Source organism: Patagioenas fasciata, chromosome Z (assembly GCF_037038585.1).
Source record: "Patagioenas fasciata isolate bPatFas1 chromosome Z, bPatFas1.hap1, whole genome shotgun sequence".
NCBI lineage: Eukaryota > Metazoa > Chordata > Aves > Columbiformes > Columbidae > Patagioenas > Patagioenas fasciata.
In genome coordinates, this window is record NC_092560.1 from 16,504,006 (window position 1) to 16,526,430 (window position 22,425).

At 43.2% G+C, this 22,425-nt stretch overlaps 1 protein-coding gene across 1 annotated transcript in view; it reads right to left on the reverse strand.

Annotated features, from left to right (window-relative positions):
• DGKQ (diacylglycerol kinase theta) overlaps positions 1-3,291 on the reverse strand; it is a 100,876-nt gene extending 97,585 nt beyond the window's left edge. Inside the window, exon 1 of the mRNA XM_065861102.2 lies at positions 3,057-3,291. Coding sequence (XP_065717174.1) covers positions 3,057-3,261 — 205 coding nt within the window. The 5' untranslated portion in view covers positions 3,262-3,291. The remainder of the gene's footprint in view (positions 1-3,056) is intronic.
• Between the last annotated feature and the right edge of the window lie 19,134 nt (positions 3,292-22,425).

Consider the following 22,425-nt stretch of genomic DNA (forward strand, 5'->3'; position numbering starts at 1 on the left):
GGACACTTTGTGCCTTGTACAGAGAGCATCAGAGCATCTCTTCTGTGCATTTTTCAGAGTCCGTGTGAAGAAAACGGAAGGACCACTTATCTTGGCCTGCACTGCCAGAAATTTAAAGTAATTCATTGTACTTTCTTATGGTTTTGCTACACAGCCATGTAAGCCACGTGAGCATGTGTCAGTCTGCTGAGTATTTGATAAGTTTACTGTAAAACTCCACAGACCTGATCATTCACTTACACAAGGCACCATTATCCAAAGGTCAAAAGCGCAATCACAATTAAAACTCAAATCCAGGTAATTTAGGCTACTCAAATAATGATAGGCAGAAGGTTGTTTTTTTCCTTTCCTCCTTTCATGAACTGATGGAGTCTTGTCATCGGCGTGCTTAGTTTCCTGCAAAGTTTGGAAACTTTCTGTTTTGATCAAGACCAGCTTCAGGGAACATCAACACAAACAGCATCAGAAGACTGAACACCTTGAACCCACAGATTTGGAACAAAAATCACTGCAAATTCACCCAGAAAAGGGACACTCAATGGCTTGACTTTGAAGCCTGTAGGTGGTTTATCAAAGTAAGTCCCAACAAAGACAACAGCAGGTCAGCTGCAATTACATGTGCAATCCTAGTCTCTCTGGGGAGAAGACAAAGAATTAGCTACCAAGTTCTTCCTGTCTACTGCAAACACTTCCTGCACTAAAAGCTAGGTGGTTTTGCTTTTGGGTTTTTTTTTTTTAATTTTAACCAGCTTGGCACTCCTAGAGGTCATCCTTTAATTACTTTCTAAAGAACAATGATCAAACTCCATTAGTTAAAGCACATGTGACAAGCAGGTAGGTATTAAATGGAATTTACTTAAAAGTTTATTCAAGAAATCATATCAGCATTTATTATATTAAGTAACTTGGAAAGAATGAGCTGCCAAGCTATGCAACAAGGTACAAGGGTGTATGCATGGCTATCAAAAGCAGCCACCATCAGCAAATGACCTATCAGGTATTTTTGAAATTTGTTGTTTAGCAGTAAGTTGTTGGAAAAGACAAACACAATGCTGAATATAGCTGGTTGAAAACAGAAAAAGGAATAAAAATAAGTCAGTTCTTCACCCAAAGGAAGCACTGAGGTGCCAGGTTCCATTACAGGGTTTTCCCCCCACTCTAAGCAGGGAATGTTACAGCTAATAAAGAGCATTTCTCTCTGTCTCATTACCCCTCACTCAGACTACTTGTTTGGGATGGAGGTTTCAGACATGGATTTAAAAGAGGTACCCTAACAGGATAGCTTGCAAGTGGCTCATTAGCACAAACAGTCATTAGACAGTTGTGCTAACGATCCTTACACAAAACTCAACCTAAAAAGCCAAAGAGCAAAAACAATTCCAGATCACAAAATGTCAGCCCAGTTTCCAAGCTAGGAAAAGACCCTAAATTCAAGTTACAGCTACGCACTATGTTTATGTACATAGTATTTGAATGGAAAAAAAAAAAAAAAAAAAGTGAGACATCCTGGCCTCTCACATTTTGTTATCTGTTAGCATATCAAAGCCACTCAGCTCTTCAAGTAACAAAACTCGCACCTGAATGCCCACTTCTGTGACTTTTAAGGTTGTGATTTAATAGAAGACTATAAAAGACTAGCTTTGTGCATTTTCATAACTTACGGAATTTTCACTCGAGTTTGGGTTTTTTTGCTCTAGGCAGTGACTTTCTGCTACGCAACAGAACGACAGACAGATCACTCAACAAAGTTTTAAGCAACTATAAAATCATTCTTTCAGGCCTTTTTTTGAACCACACTGGAACATGACTTTCACCCAACTTAATCACACACCCTCTTCACTCATGGCAATGACAAAAGGCAGGAGCTACTCGAAGCACTGCAGGGTACTTGCTCTGCACCCACAGCCTTGTCTGATACCACCAGAACAATGAGGTTCTTGTACAGCCCAGCTCCTCCAGACGTGACTTGGAGATGCAACTCAAGCCAGGTAGGCTGCCCATGCTCAAGAAGGCATGAAGGTGCTGTTTGGGGTTTTTAGGGGAGCTTTTTTTGAAATGGGAGATGGACAACTGCTGTTTTCCCTACGATTTCATTTGGTTTCGCTGCATCATAACAGGCCATAATTTTGTCACCTCCAGGAACCTCCACTGCCACAGGGTCAGCAAGGTGAACCTGCAATCCCTTCTCCCCTCCCTGGCACATCAGCCCAGGCTTAAAGGTTCAAACTCCATGCAGGTCGTGGGCTCCTCCATTGCATCGGGCATTTTGGCAAATCATGGCACCCACAGGATGTCTCCACTGCAGGAGACTGACCGGCCAGGGTGGCCAGTGCTCACAGAGATCACTCCCGGGATGGGCAGCGATGGATCACAGCAAATACCTGTGTCAGGAGCAGGCAGTGCCACACCTCCAACTTTTTACTATTATTGTTAGAAATTTTATTATTATTACCAGAATTATTATTATTCTTATTGCAATTTACTATCACTTATTATTATAGTTATAATTAATAGTATGGTTAGAATTTATTAGAATTTGTAATAGTAGAATATTTAGTAACACTGTTGTTATAATTTATTATTGGAATCTGTTACTAATAGAATTTTTAGTATTGTACTTTTACAATTTTATTTTTAGAATGTACCATTATTACTAGAATTTTTATTTTACTATTGTTAGATTTTTTTTTAGTAGAGTGTAGGTGTTTCAAAGACATACAGATGAGGTTCTCAGGGACATGGTTTAGTGCTAGAGTTGGGCTATGGTTGGACTCGATGATCTTGAGAGTCTCTTCCAACCGAAGTGATTCTATAATTATATGATGGTTTTTACTATTAGGATTTTAATTATTGGAATTTTGTTATTTTTATTTGTATAATTTTTCGCCGTTTTTCCCCGCCCGTCCCCATCCCGCCCAGGACGCGGCGGCCGTTCCCAGCAGGTCCCGCACGACCCGCACCCGCCCCAGCCCGCTCGGCGCCCGGCCCGGCCCGGCCCCTCTCCCCGGCAGGCTGCCCCCCTCACCCCCGTCCGTCCCTGCCCGCCGCTCCCTTACCCTCGCACTGGTAGCCGGCCAGCCCCCAGATGAAGTCGGTGCAGTAGTGGCAGAAGGTGGGCTTGGTGAGGGTCACCCTGCGGAAGCTGTGGCCCGGCGGGCTGCTCCCCCCGGCCGCCGCCGCCCCCGCGGAGCGGCCCCGCCCGCCCAGCACCGGGCTGGAGGCCGGGCTGCCGCCACGCAGCGAGCGCGCCCCGTCCGCCATGCCCGCTCCCCGCGGCGCAGCACCGGCCGCCGCTCGCCCTCGCTTCCGCCCCAGGCGGTGGCGGTGGCGGCGGCAGCGCGGGGCGGGCGGGGGCGGGGCCGCCCGTCAGCGCCTCTCAGGGCGGCGCCGCGCTGCCCCCTGCCGGCCGCGGGAGCGCCCGCCGGTTGCCCAGACCAGCGCGCCTGCCGCGGGCCGCCGGCCCCTGCCCCGCTCCGGGCGGCCCTCGCGGGGTCTCGGGTTGTGCCGGGTGTCCCTGCTCCCGGCAGGTGCCAGCCAGGCGCACGGCGGTTCAGGCGGGCGTTGGACGCGCAGGTGGAAGGGTGCTGAAAAACGAGCTGCTGTGCAGCTGGTGAACATCATCGAGGTGAACACGCACCCGAGGGACGGGCGTGCTTCACCGCTGCATTGCAACCGTGATAAAGCCGCCAAGAAGAAACGTGGAGGCAGGGAGGAAAGACTGGGCTGTGAGAAGGTCTCATCAGACGCCGGCAGCGGGTTCTGTTTGCAGCTTAAAGCTGTGAAGCCTGCAAAGACTTCTGGTTTCTTACTGTGACATCGAAGTGGATGGTTTCACTACCCTAACCCCGTGCGAGTCTGGAGCGCACAAAGCTCCATTTCAAGAAATTTTCAGATGATGCACTGGGAGAAAAAGATGGTTCACTGTAGATTTTGCCTTCTGTTCTCAACATCTCTGCCTTTAGGAGAAAGGATTCTGCCTAGCAATTTCTCTCCTCTATAACGCATATTTTTTGTCCTTTATGTTCACTTCACCTTCTTGTGACTCGTTTTGAAAACATTTACACATTGGGATGTATCCATGTTGCTAGTCTCCCCCTCTGCATCTGAAACGCCTGTTTCTTCGACCGTTATTGCATTAGGCAGTGTAGTGGCTGGAGCAGACTGGGACAAGAAAGGAGGCTGTGTCTTGAGATTTTCTGCATATAGATGTATACTGTCCACATCTCCACTTGTGTGATTTGGTACTTCATCTTACATAAGAACCTGCACCCGAGGTGTTCAAAACAATGTCCAGGTACCTTCATTAAGCCATGAGAGACAATAAAAGAGTAGTCTAGACTTTCATCCGTGACTCTGATTTGTTTGTATTTTGGTGAAGGGTTTAATAAATCACCCTGTTGTCCTGTAAACCAACACTGAAGTCCTTATAAATTATCTTAGCATCTTCTAGTTTCTACTAGTCTTACGTGACATCTCCCTTCCATGCTGTTAATATGAACACATTTGTTATCACGAGCAAGAAGGATTCAACTAGTTCAAAGATAAACAATAAAAATCACATAGATACTAAAGAAAGCATGGCATGTCTTTTTATGGTTGGAGAAAGAGTAAGCAGGTAGGTACAAAGGTTTGAAATATTTCTAATTGCTCCTGCCAACATGATTTAGGACACATACCTAAGATGCTAGAGAGCTTTACAGAGTCCCAAATACACAAGAGGGTGGGGAAGAGGAAAGCAGTGTGAAACTCTCCCTTGAAGATGTGTGCCTGCTGGATACAGTGAATGAGCCAAAGTCCTTGATGACAGGTCCCGTTCTCCACAAACTCAGCCTTGCTTTGGTCTTTGTGAAGATCATAGGCAAGACCTCTTGGAACACATTTCTGGGCACATGGAGGAGAAGATGATGATTACGAACAGCCAATATGGATTTTACAAGGGTCAGTGATGCCTGACCAACCTGATTGCCTTCCATGACAAAACGGGTAGATCTGTATAGGAGGGCAGACCAATGGAACTTGACTTCATCAAGGTTAATGACATGGTCTCCCTCTTGTATCCAAATTGGACTATTATGCTCCAGGTTGGGTGGACAACTACATGAGTAAAAAACTGGCTGGATAGTTGGGCTTAGCAGGTAGCAGTTAATGGGTCAAACTTGAACTCTGCCTGGAGGCCAGTAATGGGAGGAGAACCTCAGGGGTCTCTCATGGGACCTGTTGCATTTAGAAATTTCGTCAACAACATGGAGAAGGTGATGGAGAGCAGTGCCATCAGGTTAGCACATGACATGAAGCTGGGGCGAACAGTCATTACAGTGCCACCCGGAGGGACCTGGACAGGCAGGAGAAATGAGCAGGCAGGCAGGGTGGCAGCGCTGTGGAAAAGGTCCAGGGTGTCTTGGTTGACAAGGAGCTAATGGGAGCCAGCTGTGCACTCAGGCAACAACTGGGGCCAACAGCATCCTGGGCTGTACAAGACCACAGCCAGTAGACTGAGAGAGTAGATTATCCCTGTCTCCTCAGCACTCATTAGAGTATTGCATCTAGTTGTGGCTTCCAATACTCGATACACATTGACAAACTGAAGCAAGTGTAGTGAAGGGCCACCAGGTCTGGAGCATCTATGCTGCAAGGAGAGGCTGAGGGACGGTGAAGAAGCCTGAAGAAGAGGTACCTTCAGGGGGACCTCATAGCATCCCCCCAATACTGATACAGAGGTTTTCAAGAAGGTGCAGCAAGTCATCCTTGTTGGCTGGACAAGAGAAAAAGGGTAGAACTTCAAACAAGGTTGTTCAGGCTTGATATTGGGAGAAACTTTTCACTCTTAAGGCAGCCAAGCAGAGGAGCAGGTTGCCTGAAGAGCTTATGCCATCTCCATCCTTGTAAGTTTTCAAGGTGTGACTGGATAAGCCATGGCCAACCTGATCTGACCCTCATGGGAAACATTGCTTTGAGAAGGAAAATTAGACTGGGTGACCTCCTGAGGTCACTTCCAACCTGAATTATCCCACAATCCTATGATTTAAGATATTACACTCAGTCATTTCAAATGTGAATGGACCTTAACGCGCGTGTGCGCGCGCACACACACACACACACACACACACACACACGAATACCTTCGAGATCTGGCTATGTTGTCAGCTGGTATAAGCTGACATAGTGCCTTGAGTTTTACCTCTGTGTGCACCAGCTGAGAGTGCAGACATTCAAGACAACACCTGAATTCAGAGAGATTGCAGGTACGTTTAAATTCCTGTGGAACAGAGGGAAAGGGAAACTGAGACCAACAGAAGCAGCCTGTTTGCCATGCTGTCTGTTTGCCTCAGCTCCAACATAGTCTATCACAGTGCTTTCAAATAAGCTGAGTTTGACTATCTCATGACAAAAGTTGCAATTAGATTAGAATTGCTGGTGTATTTTTAGATGGAGTTCAGTTTGCTTGCTAGATTTGTTGTTTGTGACATTCCTTCTTGTCTAGGAGAGGAAGCCCCTTCCCTATCTGCTTAGCCCATGTCATAGTCTCACCTAGCTATAGAGACTTTTTCTCTTGCTTTTATTCAACAACTTTTATACCTACAAAGCATCTTGCCTCACCTGTTCCATTGGCCTGTCCTGCCTTTCTTTTCAATATAGACTGTCCTCTTGAACTGCCTTTCTTTTGTATGGATCTAACAGTCTTTCCCCTCTCATGAGACAGAGACCCAAGAGTTGGAAAGCTGAAGCTCATGTGAACAAATCTTTCCTATGATTGAGTAAATATACTGAACTGCCTTATAAGTGTACCAGAATCTGGCCCTGTTTCAAAGCCTGAGGAAGTAATCAATACATCCTTTTACAGAAATGTGAAAATGCATTCAATTAACAAGTAATTCAGATACATTACTGTATTATCTGCCAGTGCAGGGTAGTCACAGGGTTTCCTTACTAGAAGTTACATGTGGAATGGTAGTTTTTATTGTTAAGGTGTAAATGAACATGTTAGATTTTGGTTATTTTGAAGTATGTGACTCCCCAGATACATATTTATATGCTGTAACACACAGACATGTGTGACCTATACTTCTTGTCTTAACCTTCACTTCTTTATCTCTGAACAACCAGTCTAACCAGTCAAAACAACCTAAACCATCTGGTGATTGTCTTCAGCTGAGTCTGCCACCACCTCTGCTGCCAGGAGCCATGGAACGTGGCAGCACCTGAAGATGAACCACCCTTTGTATCTCAGGTGTATAGCAGGGATGTGGTCCCCGACAGCGGAAAAGAGTGAGGTAAAGAATTATTACCAGAGCTGTCACATTCATATATGTGATAGATCACTAATGGGATTTGATATCAGTTCCTGACTTGGACGTGGTCATCTTAAGTACAAGGTTTCTACTGACTTTATATCTGCCCTCAGGATACTCAACAGAAAAAAGAAAAAAAAAAAAAAAAAAGATAGCTGGAAGCAATTCCAGCTTTTGGAAGCAATTCCAGCTATTTTTTTTTTTTCCCTTTTATCTTTTTTGGTGGTTTGTGGGTTTTTTTTTCTATCAAGGTGTTCTTTATAAGGAGGGTGTATACTGATCTCTAGGGAAAAAAAAAAAAAAAGAATAGATAAGTCTTTTTGAAGAAGAAACAGCAGTTTGTGTGGGCCAAAGAGGATGGAGTTACATGCAACTAGCATAACTGCCTGCTTTGTCACAATAGCAGGAAGCTGTGCAGCTAAAAAGAATGAAAGAATGAAAGCAGCTAGCTGTTTCGGAAGTGCCAAACCAGAAAAACAGCCAGACTAAAGAAACAGTTTGAGGTGGCTGGATCACAGCAAAGCATGCAAAAGGGCTGCTAATGGTCAGAGTCACAATCGTAGTCACAGCCCTAGTGATGTTAAGCTGGAACAGATTTATGTCAAGTGAGGCAATGTTTGCCTCTGACAGCTCTCATGGGACAGAATTATCACGCATTTTAAGCTGCAGTCTGCTCCTGGCTGACAGCATAACTGCGGTAAAGCTGTGCTAGGTTGCCTGGGTCAGGCTACTTGAGGGGGATCATCCTCTAGAAACTGTAGTCAACAGTCGACTTTGTATTCAGATCTGCTTTGAAACTTGTTTCAGATAACCCAATGTCATCAACAGTCAAAGTACATTATGGGGGAAAAAAAACACAGAATCATTAAATCATTTGGGTTGGAAGGGACCTTCAAAGGTCATCTAGTCCGTCCTCCCTGCAATGGCCAGGGACATCTTCAACTAGATCAGGTTGCTCAGAGCCCTGTCCAGCCTGACCTTGAACATCCTTAGAAATGCTAAAAAATCCTATATTTTCATGGATAAATATCCTGGAGCATTTCCAGTTTAGAGGATTTTGTGGAATTCCAGGAGGCCTTTGATTGAGAACCAACATTCCCATGTACTCTAGCCATAGGCTACAGATACCCATGAATAGGTAAAGAATTAATCTCTACCTTTATACTTCAATCAGGAGATCTAGGGCTGACAGATATCAAAGGATTGCCTTTGTTAAATATTGCTTGGTGGCTCCTCCAGTCTTTATATATATATATACGTATATGTAAAATGATGAGACATGTATAATGTCTCTGGGCTGTTTCTAAAGATTTGCATAGATCTCCAAGCTGCAGTAAACACGGAGGTTTTGTTCATGCAGGAATTGCTGATTTACAGACTGATAACTGGAAGATGGAACAAACTACCACTTCTTAGATATGCTTCTCTTTTCTAATATTTTTTTTAATAGAGAAGTGTTACACCAATGACAACAGGTAAAATTCTAAAAGCGTACATTTTCTATGCTTTGACAGGATTAGTAGAAAGGGTCAAAATGTAATGCCTCTGAAAAAAATCAGTTTCTTAGTTTTATACCAAGAGAAACATTTTGCAGTACTTGTTATACTATAACCTCATTAAATGTGAATAATACAATTCTAGGGCAGGCAATACAGGAAAATCCTCATTTTTGCAAGTATCCTGGCTCGGTAGAGGTGTATTCTGTAAATTGAGCAAGTTTTACACCTTGTATCTTCTGAACCTTTTGTAACCTTCTTGTACTCTCTGTATCTAGGGAGAGAACACATTGTGACAGATAGAAAGCCTTCGATACAACTGAGAAGTGCAAGTTCTGGTACATTACCCTCAGTTTATGTACAGGATCAGATTAATTTTATGTGTTCTCAATATCACATCATATTTTTTCATTTAAGTAATAGAGTAAATCATATCAGTACTTTCTTGACACTCAGTATGATACAATCCAGTTACTCAACTCTTTCAGGAAGCAATTTGTTTAAAAGCAAGCTGCAAAAAAATGACAATAAACAGGTCATATACAGGCCCAGGGAGGATTTTTAAAAGGTGTACTAATATGGGAGTAGAGGGTGGAAAGCAGATGTGGCCATGGTTTTCTCAGTGGTGTGCAGTGAGAAGATCAGAAGCAATGAACATAAACTGAAATAGAGAAAATTCCATTTACATCTAAATTTTTGTTTGTTTGTTTTTCTTTTTTTCCTGCAAGCATGGTCAAACACTGGAACAGACTGTCCGGAGAGGCTGTGGACTCTCCATCCTTGGAGATACTCAAACTCCAACTGGTCATGGCCTTCAGTAACCTGTTTTGAGTGGTGGGTGGGTAGGTGACCCTGCAGAGGCTTGCCAGTCTCCTCTGGGCTCTGTGGTCCTGTGAGGCAGGTTTGACAGTGAAAAGAGTCAAGACTGGCAGTCCTTCTTTTGATTGAGGCTCTTACTCAAGCAGTGGGACCAAATGTGGCAGCCCGAAACAGGCAGGAGGAGCTTCTTGAAAAAATGGGCTCTCCTGGCTTTTCAGTTTCCTGGGTTCTTGGAGGGCTCCAAACACCTTCCGCCACTCACAGAACAGAGGGGTAGGAGCCATTGGCTTCCCAAACACCAGATGATCTTGGTACATTTCTGTTTCCATATAAAGTTTTCTTTACATACTGGTGAGATGTGAAATCTAATGGTGTGGCACCTCACAGCTGGGTTGTGAGAAAAAGCCTTTCTGAGCTTAGCTGGATCTTCTGTATTGTTGACTTCTAGTTTCTGAATTTCTTTCCGTACCATTAGGCACTGAAAGAGAGCCAGGACATAAAGTACATGTGGAGGTAGAAAAGGAACATTTTAAATAAACTATGGTTTCTAAGAATGAAGAATTTAAAACAGAGGCAGGGCTTTTAATGTGTCTTACTGTTGGCAGCCGGTAGGAAGGGCAAGCTGTGGGGGTTTAGTTTGGTTCAAACAGGCTTATCAGGCTTTGGAAACCGAGGGATAGTCTGGTAGGAATGGCTGACAAATTATGAGCTTTCTGGGCAAGATTTGTAGCTTTTTCTTCTCTCCATAATTTAAGTTGGTGATGAAACTGAACTAACAGCAAATCCTGGTGTTGATTTAAATGGGATACCAAAAATCTCACAACTGAAGAGACAAGAAAAATATCAGACCACATTTGTGCACTCTGTGGCTTGCAGTGGAAAGCAAAAGATAAATGCAACTTCTTATACATACACTACTAAAAGATAATAGTAAGTAGCTAGCATTTAATTAGTGTTCTTTTTGCTGTATAGTAGCTCTACAGTGTAGTTCAGCGGTGGGAATATTTAAAACAACTGTGCTGATCACATTGGAAATACGGCAAGTGCACCCTTGTTGGTTAAAAGCACCAACAACTGCCCCTGATCTCAGATATTGAACACCAATGCAAAGTTCTGTGTCAGTTTCACATTATGTGGTAATATAGCCGGTATTGTCTTTCAAGATTTTATTTGATTCTTTATATAGCCAGTTTAAGAAATTATATCTTTTCAGATAAAGTTTATTAAAAAGAACATAATAGAATACACAAGCTTAAAAAAAAAGAAGAACAAAAACAAGGGCGAAATTAAAATGTCTATCCTTTTAAACTTCAGGAAATTAATTATATATTGCATATTAATATTTATATATAAAATACACCACTCCACACATCAGTACAGAGACTTAGACCAGAATGAAGTGCTTCAATTTAAATACATCCATATTCTGCTGGGAAAAAATCTACAGAGATAACATCAATTAATACAGCTTAATTTGTATAAAATAGTTCTAGTCAGGACTACTAAGTGTTTAATAAAAAAGGAGTGACACATATCACAGGCAGATAAAACTGCACAACTCATACCACATTTTAGCATTTACACTTCTTGCTATCTCAGGAGCTTCTCTGGTTCTGGTATCAAGTCTGAGACATGTAAATAATAATCCATATCAGAGCTGAAAGGAAAAAAACATCTGTGTAACAACATAGCAAGGTCCAGAGGTTGAAGCTTTATGTCCAATCAGCTAGGAAATATGATGATATGATAGGAAAGCCATTTGTGCTCCAAGTACACTGATACTTAACTTTTAATATCTTATTTCTGGCTCCTACATTTTAGTACAAATAACTTCCTGCCAAAGAATACTTTACTGCTTACTACACTTCTAATAATTAAACTATAGCTGGATAGATAAATGTCACTAGCATACAATATACTTTCAGGCCTAATGTAAAATGTCCCTTACCTCATTATAGATACCAGATGCCAGGTAAGCGGTGTCTCAGCCTTGAGGAGTCACCTGGAGAGGGTCCCTGCTCAAGGGGAGGTCACCACCGTGCAGGTTGCTGCTGCGCAGGAGAGCTTGATGGGCTCAGGGGGCTACAGATGTCTGTAGCACCATTGTCTCATAGTCAGCCCCACGTTGATGTACGTGCAGGAGTGCAGCCATAGCGGTTGTAGTTTTGCCTGGTCCCAGCTCAGGCTGGTATCATTAGGTCCTGAGAAGACAGGGCCTGGACTCTGGTTCCTGAGAAGATAACGGCCTAGCACAGTTCTCAAGGGCTGATGTCGGTCAGGACTGCTTGTGGGTGATGCCTGACCTAAAGCGATGTTCTCTCTAGTCAGAGTGGGTACCCCTGTAACAGCAGCGCAGGGCTACTGCTCTTGCCTCTGCGTAAGTGTCTTCTGCTCATCCTTCCTGATGCAATGTGGTGTGCTGGCCTTCTCCCATTGCCTCTGCACCAGGCAGCCCTGCACCTCAGCCAGACCTTGACCTCCCGCAGGTGAGGCCAGTGTCAGCCCCAGGACCTGGGGAGAGGCACCAGACACTCCCTATTACCCCACACCCAGAGGGCCCCCATCCCCGCTGTGGAACTGCATTTGGGCTGGTGCTGAGCAACATGCTGTCGTTCTGGCTCCACCTGTCCCTCATCATCTCCTGAAGTATTTCCATGCCACATCAGTGTCCCCTGTTATGCTACTGCTGCGCTAAAGGCCAGACTCCATCACCAGCCTGATCACTGCTGTCCTCTGGTCCAGCTGAGCAGGAGCAAACACCCCCTGACCAGGAGCCACGGACTCAGTGTTCTCCGTAACTGGGGAAACACATGCAGGAGCAGAAGCCTGTCTCTGCCTGTCAACAACCAAAAAACGGCCTGTTACATGCAAAGTCCCTATTTGCTCCCCCTGGTTACCATCACATTTATTCTACTCTATAATAGAGTAAGTCTGTAACTAAAATGGGCTCTGCTTAGGGCAGTCCTGGGCTGATTCATGGAAAGATACAAGAACTGATTTTGTAGGTGTTTATTTCATTGAATAATGCAGGATAGGTGGGGTCTCTGGAGCTCAGAGCAGGGGCAACCTCAAAGTTAGATCCAGCTCCAGTGCTAATGCTTTCTCCCAGTAGGGCTGCTGACCTGCTCTAACACCTGGTTATGCAGACAAAACTTTACAATGTGTAATTCAGCTCAAGATTTAGGGAAGAGTGTTAATTTTCCAATCTATGCCACAATTAAAACAACTAAACAATTAAAAACCTGCTTGCGTACTCTATGACAGACCTGGACAGGACCAGCAGGTGATCGTGGATGTATAATAGAGACTTCCAAGACGTGCAGTGCAGCCAGTGTCTCAGGCAGTAGCATGACATCCTGAAGGGTCAAGCAGGGAAGGCAATGTGGCAGTGGCATTTACCCCAGCAGTGGGACATGTCTTTAAATTCCCTAGGGGCCAAAGGAAATGAGCACCCAACATCAAAGTGCAGTCCACAGCTATGTTAGACGGGGTCCTGCACCTGCGCATCACAGCACGGGGACAGGTACCAGCACCCCTAGCACCAAAGTTGCAATGAACCTGGAAGCAATCCCTGGGAGAGAAGCCAAGAGCTTGTCTGCCCAGCCCCAACCCAGGCATCAGCCCACAGGTGCCAGTTGGTGCAAGGCTGGTTATGGGACAGAAAAGCCATGAACCAAACAGCATCCCACCACAGATCACTGGCACCAAGAAAGCCTAAGCACTGAAGTCCAGCCTGGCTTTCCCTCAGAGATCACCAAAACCAAACCCTGGCTTTCAGCTCAGGAGTTGCCCTACAAACCACTGCATTGGCCCAATATGCTGTTCCTGTCAATAGCTCTGGCTGTGGTGGACTCCCAGGCTCCATGTCGGCCTCTTCCCCTTCCATGAGCCCTGCTCAGCTGATGAGAGAATCGGTTTGGCTTGGGTATTTCTGTAAGTGGGGCTTCAAAAATACTTCAATCCCCAGACAGTGTCATTGCAGGCACTTGGGATTTGTTGGGCACTGCAAAACTGCCATGCTGCCATAGCAGCAGTAACTGTTAGGTTGCTCTGTATGCTTAATTGATTTCATCTAAATAAAGGGTATCTATAAAGAAGTTTTAACCCACACATAAGAGTAAAATGTTGCTCTTGAAAATTAAGTCCTGTAGGGTTTTTTTCCTAACATTTTTTACAATGATCACATTCCAAAGCACTTATGCTACACTCCATCATCATTTAAAAAGTACAATAACTGTAGGGTTTTGTCTGTTTGTTTTGTTTGTGATTTTGTTTGTTTCTTTGATTTTTAAATACAGTAGCATATTGCATCTTCCTGGAAGGCTCCTCTACTCCCAGATGCCCACTTAGAACACTGGAATATAGTAATTTATGCTTGCTTTTGAAAGTTTAAGAAGCTCGATTTACCAACAAATACTTGAAGGGATCATCACAATTATTCATTAACAAGAGTTTCAAATATCAGAGACACATCAAATAGTTGCTGAGGTTTGCCAATTCAATCCTAAATTAGTTTCATATGGAAAAAAAAAAAAAAAAAAGCAGCCTTCAACATTCCTTCTGGTGTGTTAGCATTATGTTCAGGTTGAGAAGGCACACTTCAGGGTGGGATTTTAGGACAGCTTGCATTTGCCTGGTGCTATAGCCAGAGGAAAGAGAATGTGAAATAACAGAGTGTAGTGTTAAAGCACAGCAGATACTCCACTATTAACCTCCATGTGAATGCTTACTCCCAAAATAGAGTTCTGTAGCCTAGGTAAGTTTTCTTTGCAAATGGACTAAACTAAGGACTGCCACTATAATTTTTAGTGTGGAACAAGATCATCCAGACAGATAGGACTCCAGTGTAGAACAGCACTTTTGAGTCATGACCCTCCAAATAACACATCTACAAAATCTCTTAAAATATAAAATTATAACAAGAGCTGCATCAGGCCAATTCCAGATGCTCTTAGGAGGTGGATGTTCAAAAAGAGGCTTAGCCCTGGTATATGTTGAAAGCACCACAGAATTAAATCTGTCTGTTAAGGAGCTGCTTGCATAGAGAACATGATCAAAATAGCTCATCACTGTTCAGTAAATTGAGTTTCAGTGGTTGTGGTCAGTTAAGATATTTCACTGAAAAAACAAGGTGAATGGGATTTCACTAATAGAAAGGAAGCATCGAGAGCCTGGTCGCATTCAAATTAACATTCCATAGTAAGTCCCGTTGGGTAGATTGCTCTTGGCACAACCACAGGTTTTGATTAAGATCTGTGGAGAATGAGGCAGTCTGTTCACTGGGAGAGAGACCAACAATGGAGGTGCTGAGCAGTAGTAGCAGATTGCCCACCCTCTTGGCATATAAATGTTATGCTAACAAACAGGATAAAAAGAAACACTGACCTCTATCTCCTTCACTGTGTTATCCTCAGCTGACATGTTCAGCGGCTGTCTTGTTGGGTAACACAACCACTGAAGTAGATCGTAATGAAGGCTTAATTGTGTGGGAAGATTTGGACTGCTTGCAAAGGGGCAAAAACCAGTTTTTAAACAGGAATAGTATTGCAGTGCCTTGTATGAGATGCTTTTAGCTCAATTTTCTCACTTTTGCTAGGGGTCAGGGTATATCCTTCATGATGCACTATTCTCTGCCCTTGGAGACAGGAAAATACGTCAGAGAAACATTCAACCTGACTGTGCCATACTGTGAGTGATCTCGTTTGGTCAGGAAGCCTTGGAAGAAACTTAGTGGAAGATTCTTGAATTCTGTCTGCTGCTTTTATTCAGATTGTTAACTTTCTGCAGGACAATTGAGAAATAAAAGAGTAAAGTGCTAGTACAAGCATTTTAGGGAAAAAATAGGCAATATCCAACTTCTTATTGAAAAGTAGTTAAGAACAGTTAATCAGTCATGGTCAGGCATAAAGATAAGTGAAATGTTATGAACAAATATAGCCTACCATTAGGGTGCAGCAAAGGAATTTCTACTCCTTTTCTCTGCAACTATAATGATATTTGAGCAAATAAAGCATGTATAGGCAATTTAAAATACAGACCTCCTTACAAGAAGCACATTCTCCCTTGCTTTCTATAATGTACCAGCTGTTCTTTACAGCTATGTAAAGTGTCTGTTTTTGATATGGGTGTCAAATAGTTAATTCCAAAGTGACAGAAGAATGCTCCCATTTTCACACTTTGGAGAAAGTATTAGAACTTACATCAGAAGTTCTGTCGTGAATATGGGAATGGGTAACACAGGAGAGAAAGAAAGACTGGAAGTTACAAATTTCAGGTTGAAAACAAGCTTTTCTGTCACCCCCCACACTTTACAGAGATTAGTGTGATTTATTTCCAGATGTTTCCTTGTCCTTCTCCTCCTCTATCTCCATATATGCAGGAAGCAGAAAAGAATAGTGAGCCTCAGATGTCAGCTTTAGTGCTGAACCTGGCTCTGCTTTCCTCTTCATTCTGGAAGAAAATGTTTGGCACAACCTATGACTAAATGAGCTGTCTAAGAATTAAAATAGTATTTTGCAAATAAGCCCTAAATAAGCACTGAAATTAATGTCAGCGTGTGGATTAAATGTGCACATAAACGAATGACACCTAAGGAAAGTGAAATACTCCCTATCTCTGTTCTTTTACCTTTCATTAGTAATGTAGTAGCTTTTCTTTATTATTAGAGCAAGACTCCATTTACAGAATCACAGAATGTTAGGGATTGGAAGGCACATCAAAAGATCATCCAGTCCAATCCCCCCACCGGAGCAGGAACATGCAGATGAGATTACACAGGAATGTGTCCAGGTGGGTTTCGAATGTCTCCAGAGTAGGAGTTTATATCCATTGCCCATTGTCTTACCATTGGTTGTCACTGAGAAGAGCCTGGCTCCATCCTCCTGACACTCACCATTTACATATTTATAAACATTAATGAGGTCACCCCTCAGTTTCCTCTTCTCTAAGCTAAAGAGATCCAGCTCCGTCAGCCTTTCCTCATAAGGGAGATGCTCCACTCCCTTAATCATCTTGGTTGCCCTGCGCTGGACTCTCTCCAGCAGTTCCCTGTCCTTCTTGAACTGAGGGGTCCAGAACTGGACACAATATTCCAGGTGCGGTCTCACCAGGGCAGAGTAGAGGGGCAGGAGAACCTCTGTCGACCTACTAACCACCCCACTTCTAATATACTCCAGGATGCCATTGGCCTTCCTGGCCACAAGGGCACAGTGCTGGCTCATGGCCATCCTGCTGTCCACCAGGACCCCCAGGTCCCTCTCCCCTACACTGCTCTCTAATAGGTCATTTCCCAACTTCTACTAGAACCTGGGTTTGTTCCTACCCAGATGCAAGACTCTACACTTGCCCTTGTTATATTTCATTAAACTTTTCACCGTCCAATTCTCCAGCCTGTCCAGGTCTCTGGATGGCAGCACAGCCTTCTGGTGTGTCAGCCACTCCTCCCAGCTTGGTGTCACCAGCTGTGTCACTTGCTGACAGTGCACTCTAACCCAGTTGATTCAGAACACTGCAACAGCGATATTTAATGTATCCAACAAATTTATATTTTATATTAACACTTCTTGGAAAAGCACTCAAGTCAGCATAACAATGATAATTTGCTTCACATCTTAAGTCACAAAAAGGCTTCATGGAATGCAGAAGAGCAGACTCAGCAATTGTTATCCTCTATATGGAGTTGTAGAAAGGCACATTTAATGAAACATCCAGGCCTCCACCAACCTGGGTTGCTACAGCATGTAAGACTAGAGACCAAACTGATTTCAGCCACGTTGCTAAAGGTGGGTCACAAAGGTCCCCTCGTCTCTCTGAGAGTAACTGATGCTTGAAAACTACTGTTTCTTAAGAGGAAAAGGCACAGGAGTTTTCAAGCTTGTATGCTTTTATTCACTTGTGAAAACAGCACATCACTTCAACTAAACCACACATTTATGCAGATCTTGTAAGCTGTTCTTAAATACCAGTTAGACCTAACCCAGAATTTGCTTGTATGTACACATCATTATCAAATCCAGAATTTTGAACGTGAATTTGTTCCTACGTCAGAGCAAAAATATAAATTAAAGCAAAGACAGTGTTATTGTTTATCCTTCCTATTCTCCTAAGAAATATCCTTACCATTCAAGCGAAGTAACTCCTGAATTGTGAGCTACAAAAAAGAAACTAACCATTAACTTCTTAGAAGTGAGAGAACTCACTGGAACAGGCTCCACAGAAAGTATGTAAACCAAGTTCTAGATGTTAGGGCGACTATAAAAAATTACTGGTCAGTACAGGGGATGGAAGGATAGTGCTGTAGTGAATGCCCAAGGCTGTGCATTGACCTGTCACCAAATGCACAACAGCAAGCATGTAATAGGAAACAGATGCCTCTCAGGTAGGGGTTGGAGAATGTGTCAGGTTCTTTAGGCTGGTACTGCTGCAAAGTGCAAACAGGCAGCTTAGACTGTCGTGTGATATACAGTACAGCAGTCTGGGCTCCAGGGTTTGTTTCTTCTACCAACTCTCTGTGTTAGTTCACTCGCCCCTTCATCCCCTTCCAGGTGTATCAGATGAGTAACATTTTCTGTGAGAGTCCTGAGCACAGTAGGGAGTGTTAGTGCAACTGCAATACAAACTATGAGCAGCACATATCCAGTCTAACTGTGCAAGGGTATTGTACGTTGCGTATACACAAACATTTTAAAGAATACTTTGAGTATGGGTTGTTTCAGGGTGAGCATGCCCAAGAACCTAGTCCAGGTTAAAGTCCTCTACACCACTCCAGTTATTCGGTGAAATACACTGGTGGTTAGCAACAACTTCTGCATTTACTGCAAATTATATCGTTACTTGTAATGGAGACAGGAACTACCACTGCTGTGGTGCACACAGCTTTTCTTTCTGATGTTCAGTACAGCAAATATAAACTGATTCGAGATTATCCACTTCCGAAGAAGTTCTGCAAAAGTGTTTACATAGTCTGGTGTTCAAGGCACAGCGCTGACAGTCCAGTGACAGCAGTTTTACTTGTCTCAGTTTCAATTTATGCCTTTATTTTGAGTACATAAACCTGTTTTGATCTCACTTTTATTCAGTTCATGAGGCACAGTCAAACAAGTGCTTTTATTCTGCAAGAGAACTGCATGGTTCTTTGACAGTACACTCGTGTGAATTTCAATTTAGGAGCAAAATCAGCATCTGAACTCCCAAGTCAATGCCCTCTTACTGGGTACTGAATCACATCAAGTGTCTGCTAAACCACATGTAACCAGTAGATGGCAAGACTTAAATCTCTGGTTTGATACTGAACCTAGACTATGAAGTTCAGTAAGCATTACTGCAATTATATGAATTGAAGACTCATTTAAAGAAAGACATTTAAGTAAATCAGTTCTAAGGCCACAAGCAAATTACAATATGTTTATTATAGTATGCTGACCACAGAATTTCCTTTGGGGGATTCACAATCACCTAGTTAAAGATAGAGAAACAGCAAGACCTCGCTTTGGTATTTCTAACTGGCCTTCTGAGAGATGCTAGATCCTCTTTTCAGACGTGTACTACTGTTGCATAGTGACAATTCTAACAGCTTAAACCAGCAGGGTGTATATGACTGATGATGAAATCTGAGCATGAACTCCTTTGTAAGCTGCCAAACAAATGTAGTTTCCCATACTCAGGACAAGCTGTTTGCCATAATCTGCAAGCTACCACTTCACCAATTCCCAAACTTGTTTGCAGATGGCTTGCTGGAGTGAAACACTTTTGCTGAGTGATGGATTCATTTGAAAATATTAGTTCATATCACACTCTGCAGAACATTGTATGTTGTAGGATGTTGTAGGATGTACCCTTAGGTGCTGCTTGTGGGAACACAGCACTCCAGAGCAAAGCCCCTCAGGTGACTTCATTATACCACAGATAGCCAGGAAAAACAAGGGGACAGCTGCAGATTGTGCTACTGAGAGACACTTCTTAGGGATGATTACTTCAATGGGCAAATAGCTCTGAGTCCCCTAGGCTGAAAGCTCTAAGTTATTGTCTCCTCATCATCCCAGTCCTAGTCCAGTTGAGACCAATGGCAGCAATCCTGTGATTGCTGCAACCTCAGTGATCAGCTGAGACTTCATGGAGGATTGCCACAACACAGAAGTCTACTACCTACTGTACAGTAAGGCTTTATTGTCTGTAATGAGCTGAAAGTGGCCCCCTGGGAATCCCACATATCTGTAACTTCTTGGTAGGATCAAAATAAGTGAAATACGTTGAAAGGTATGACAGCAAAGTCAGCTAGGGATTAAACAGATGTGATACACTCCCTCGACTTCAAGGACACTGCTTGGTGAATAACCTCAAAGAACACTCCAGAAGGAATCTGAGGTTAGGCCAAGACTCTTGTGAACAGATTCCCCAGTAAGGCAGAAAGGACAAAGGACTGACACACAGTTCCTCATCTACTGTGAAATAATTTAATGAAAAACCCTAAAAAGCAGGAAGTCACAAGCACTGGGATGCTCATGACTGCAACATGAAAGGCATTGTTATTCCTATTTGTGTCCATCTTTGGCGCGAGAAATGCAAGTCATTTCCTTTAACCCTGACTCAGCACAATGCACGATTGCCCAAGAAAACTACTGGATATCTATGTAATCTGACTTTAAAACCAAGAACCCATTTCAGTAAACATTCTCCTTACAAACAACAGATCTAATCTAGTACTCACCTCCTAGCCGTATTGGGAGAGACAACCCCCCAAATTTCTAATCTGCTAAAGAAGCCACACTATTGTAAACTCAGGCCCTCAGAGAAGAATGACAGCCTCAAATACTTGTGCTGCAAGTGCCAGCGTGTGATAAACTTCAGAGAGCATTACCATAAACCCCTGAATGAACAGCCTATCTTCCAATCCCATCATGGCCTCTGTGTCCTTACCTACACCAGCAGATGTTGCAGCAGTGCTGTCACTCTTTCTGTGGAAAGAAATCTTCCCTCCCACCCCCAAACCTCAGGGGCCTCCCCTTCACATGGAACAGAAAATGCAAAACCTTGCAGATACTCACTGGGAGAAGTCAGAGCTGATGAATGGATTTGGCATTTCTGTCACTGTTTCACCAATCTTTGCTCTTTGCTCAACAGATTTTAGGTCAATCAGACATTGCAGCAATAGTTTAGGTAGCTAGGTATGAAGGATTTTATCAATGATTCAAAACTCAGCGACACACATGGGCCTTGGAAGTCTGTTGTTAGAAACAACAACAAAATCACAATTCTATTTTAAAAGGAAATGTCCCAAAGAGTTATTGCAGGACTTTATCTCACCAAGCGGAACATACTGAAATGCTTTTATTACTGTTAACTAAACATAGGTAAAAATAAAAAATTCTACCAATTAATGAAACATCTAAAGCTCTAAAGAAAACACTGTAGTTTTAGAAATTATCAGGATTCTCATACCACCAGAGTCATCTAATATTTTGCAGTGTTTTGAGGAAAACACGGGCCTTCTCCTTTCACTGCCAAACTACAAATATGACTTTTGTTTCGACAATTTCAGTCTCATGAACTTCTCTGGCCAAAGGTTTGAGTACAATGAATGTCCAGCTTCATGGCCAAGTTAACCATTTGTTAAAACAAATCTTAAGTTCTAAAAACTAATTTGAAAAGAGTTTTTGAGTCTCTAAGAAGAGAACTTAGTGCATATGAATTATGCCATGAGATATTTATGCTGAAAACGAATCAACCTGGAAAATAATTTGAATGATAACTCAAAAATACGGTATTTTGTAGTTGACAGGACATTTAGTGGTATCAAGTCAGAGAATAGTAGGTTTAACTACAGAGGGCCCCTAGAAGGCTTAGCTGTACCAGAAAAATCAGTAGCAGGTGTGCCAAAGCCAAGATTTCACTATTTAGTTAAAAAACAAAACAAAACAAAGCAACAACCTGCACAACATATCTTGTTTACTAGACCCCGAGATCTTACCACTGATTTTCCCTGTTTTGCAAGTTCCAGTTGGACAGTGTGTAGGCAGGAGGACCTGCCAGCACAGGTCAGTGTGCAGGAATCCAACCTGCAAACAACCATGAGAGCCATCCTGGGCATTTGCTCATTTCATCCTTCCTTCTGAGCAGAGCACAGCACTTGAATTTTTGCTCTTTGCATCAGCTTGCTCATCTGAGACCCACTCCTCTGCAGCAAAGCCAGCAAGTAGCCCTGTTTGCTCTTAGCCTGAGCTTTCTTCAGGGAAACCCCAAAACATTACTGGTCTTCTTTTCCTCCAGCTCAAATTCTCAGTGGTTAGCAAGTCTCCTAGCCACTGGTCTCCAAGAGCTTCTCCAGACTTGTATGACACATCTACAGTCCACACAATTCCCCTTTCCTATTTATCTAATGATTTTCCTAGAATTAGATGGTTTTCCACTTACTTTATTCAGACTCAGATGGTGCACTACTCTATTGTGGGCATGCTGGACACCGAAAAACACTCCATAGCACTTGGCTTTGGGGGTGATATTAATCAGGTCCTCCAGGGTACCTTGTACTCTGACACTGTTCTTCAGTATTGGCATCATGACATTGATCTTGACCAGTTCACAAGTAACAGGCTGTTCTTGTTGACAGCCAGGCTTGACCAGTTCACAAGTAACAGGCTGTTCTTGTTGACAGCCAGGCCACTGAGCTCTCGCACAGGCCCAGGGAGTCACCCTGAGGTCCCTCTCCTATTGCGCTGCCATGGGGAAGCATTCCTGTGTGTTAGACGGTGTCCTGAAAGAATGAGAACTGTTCAGTTCCAGGTCCTGGCCTCAGTGGTGTGACTCTCGGACACACTGCGAAGTCT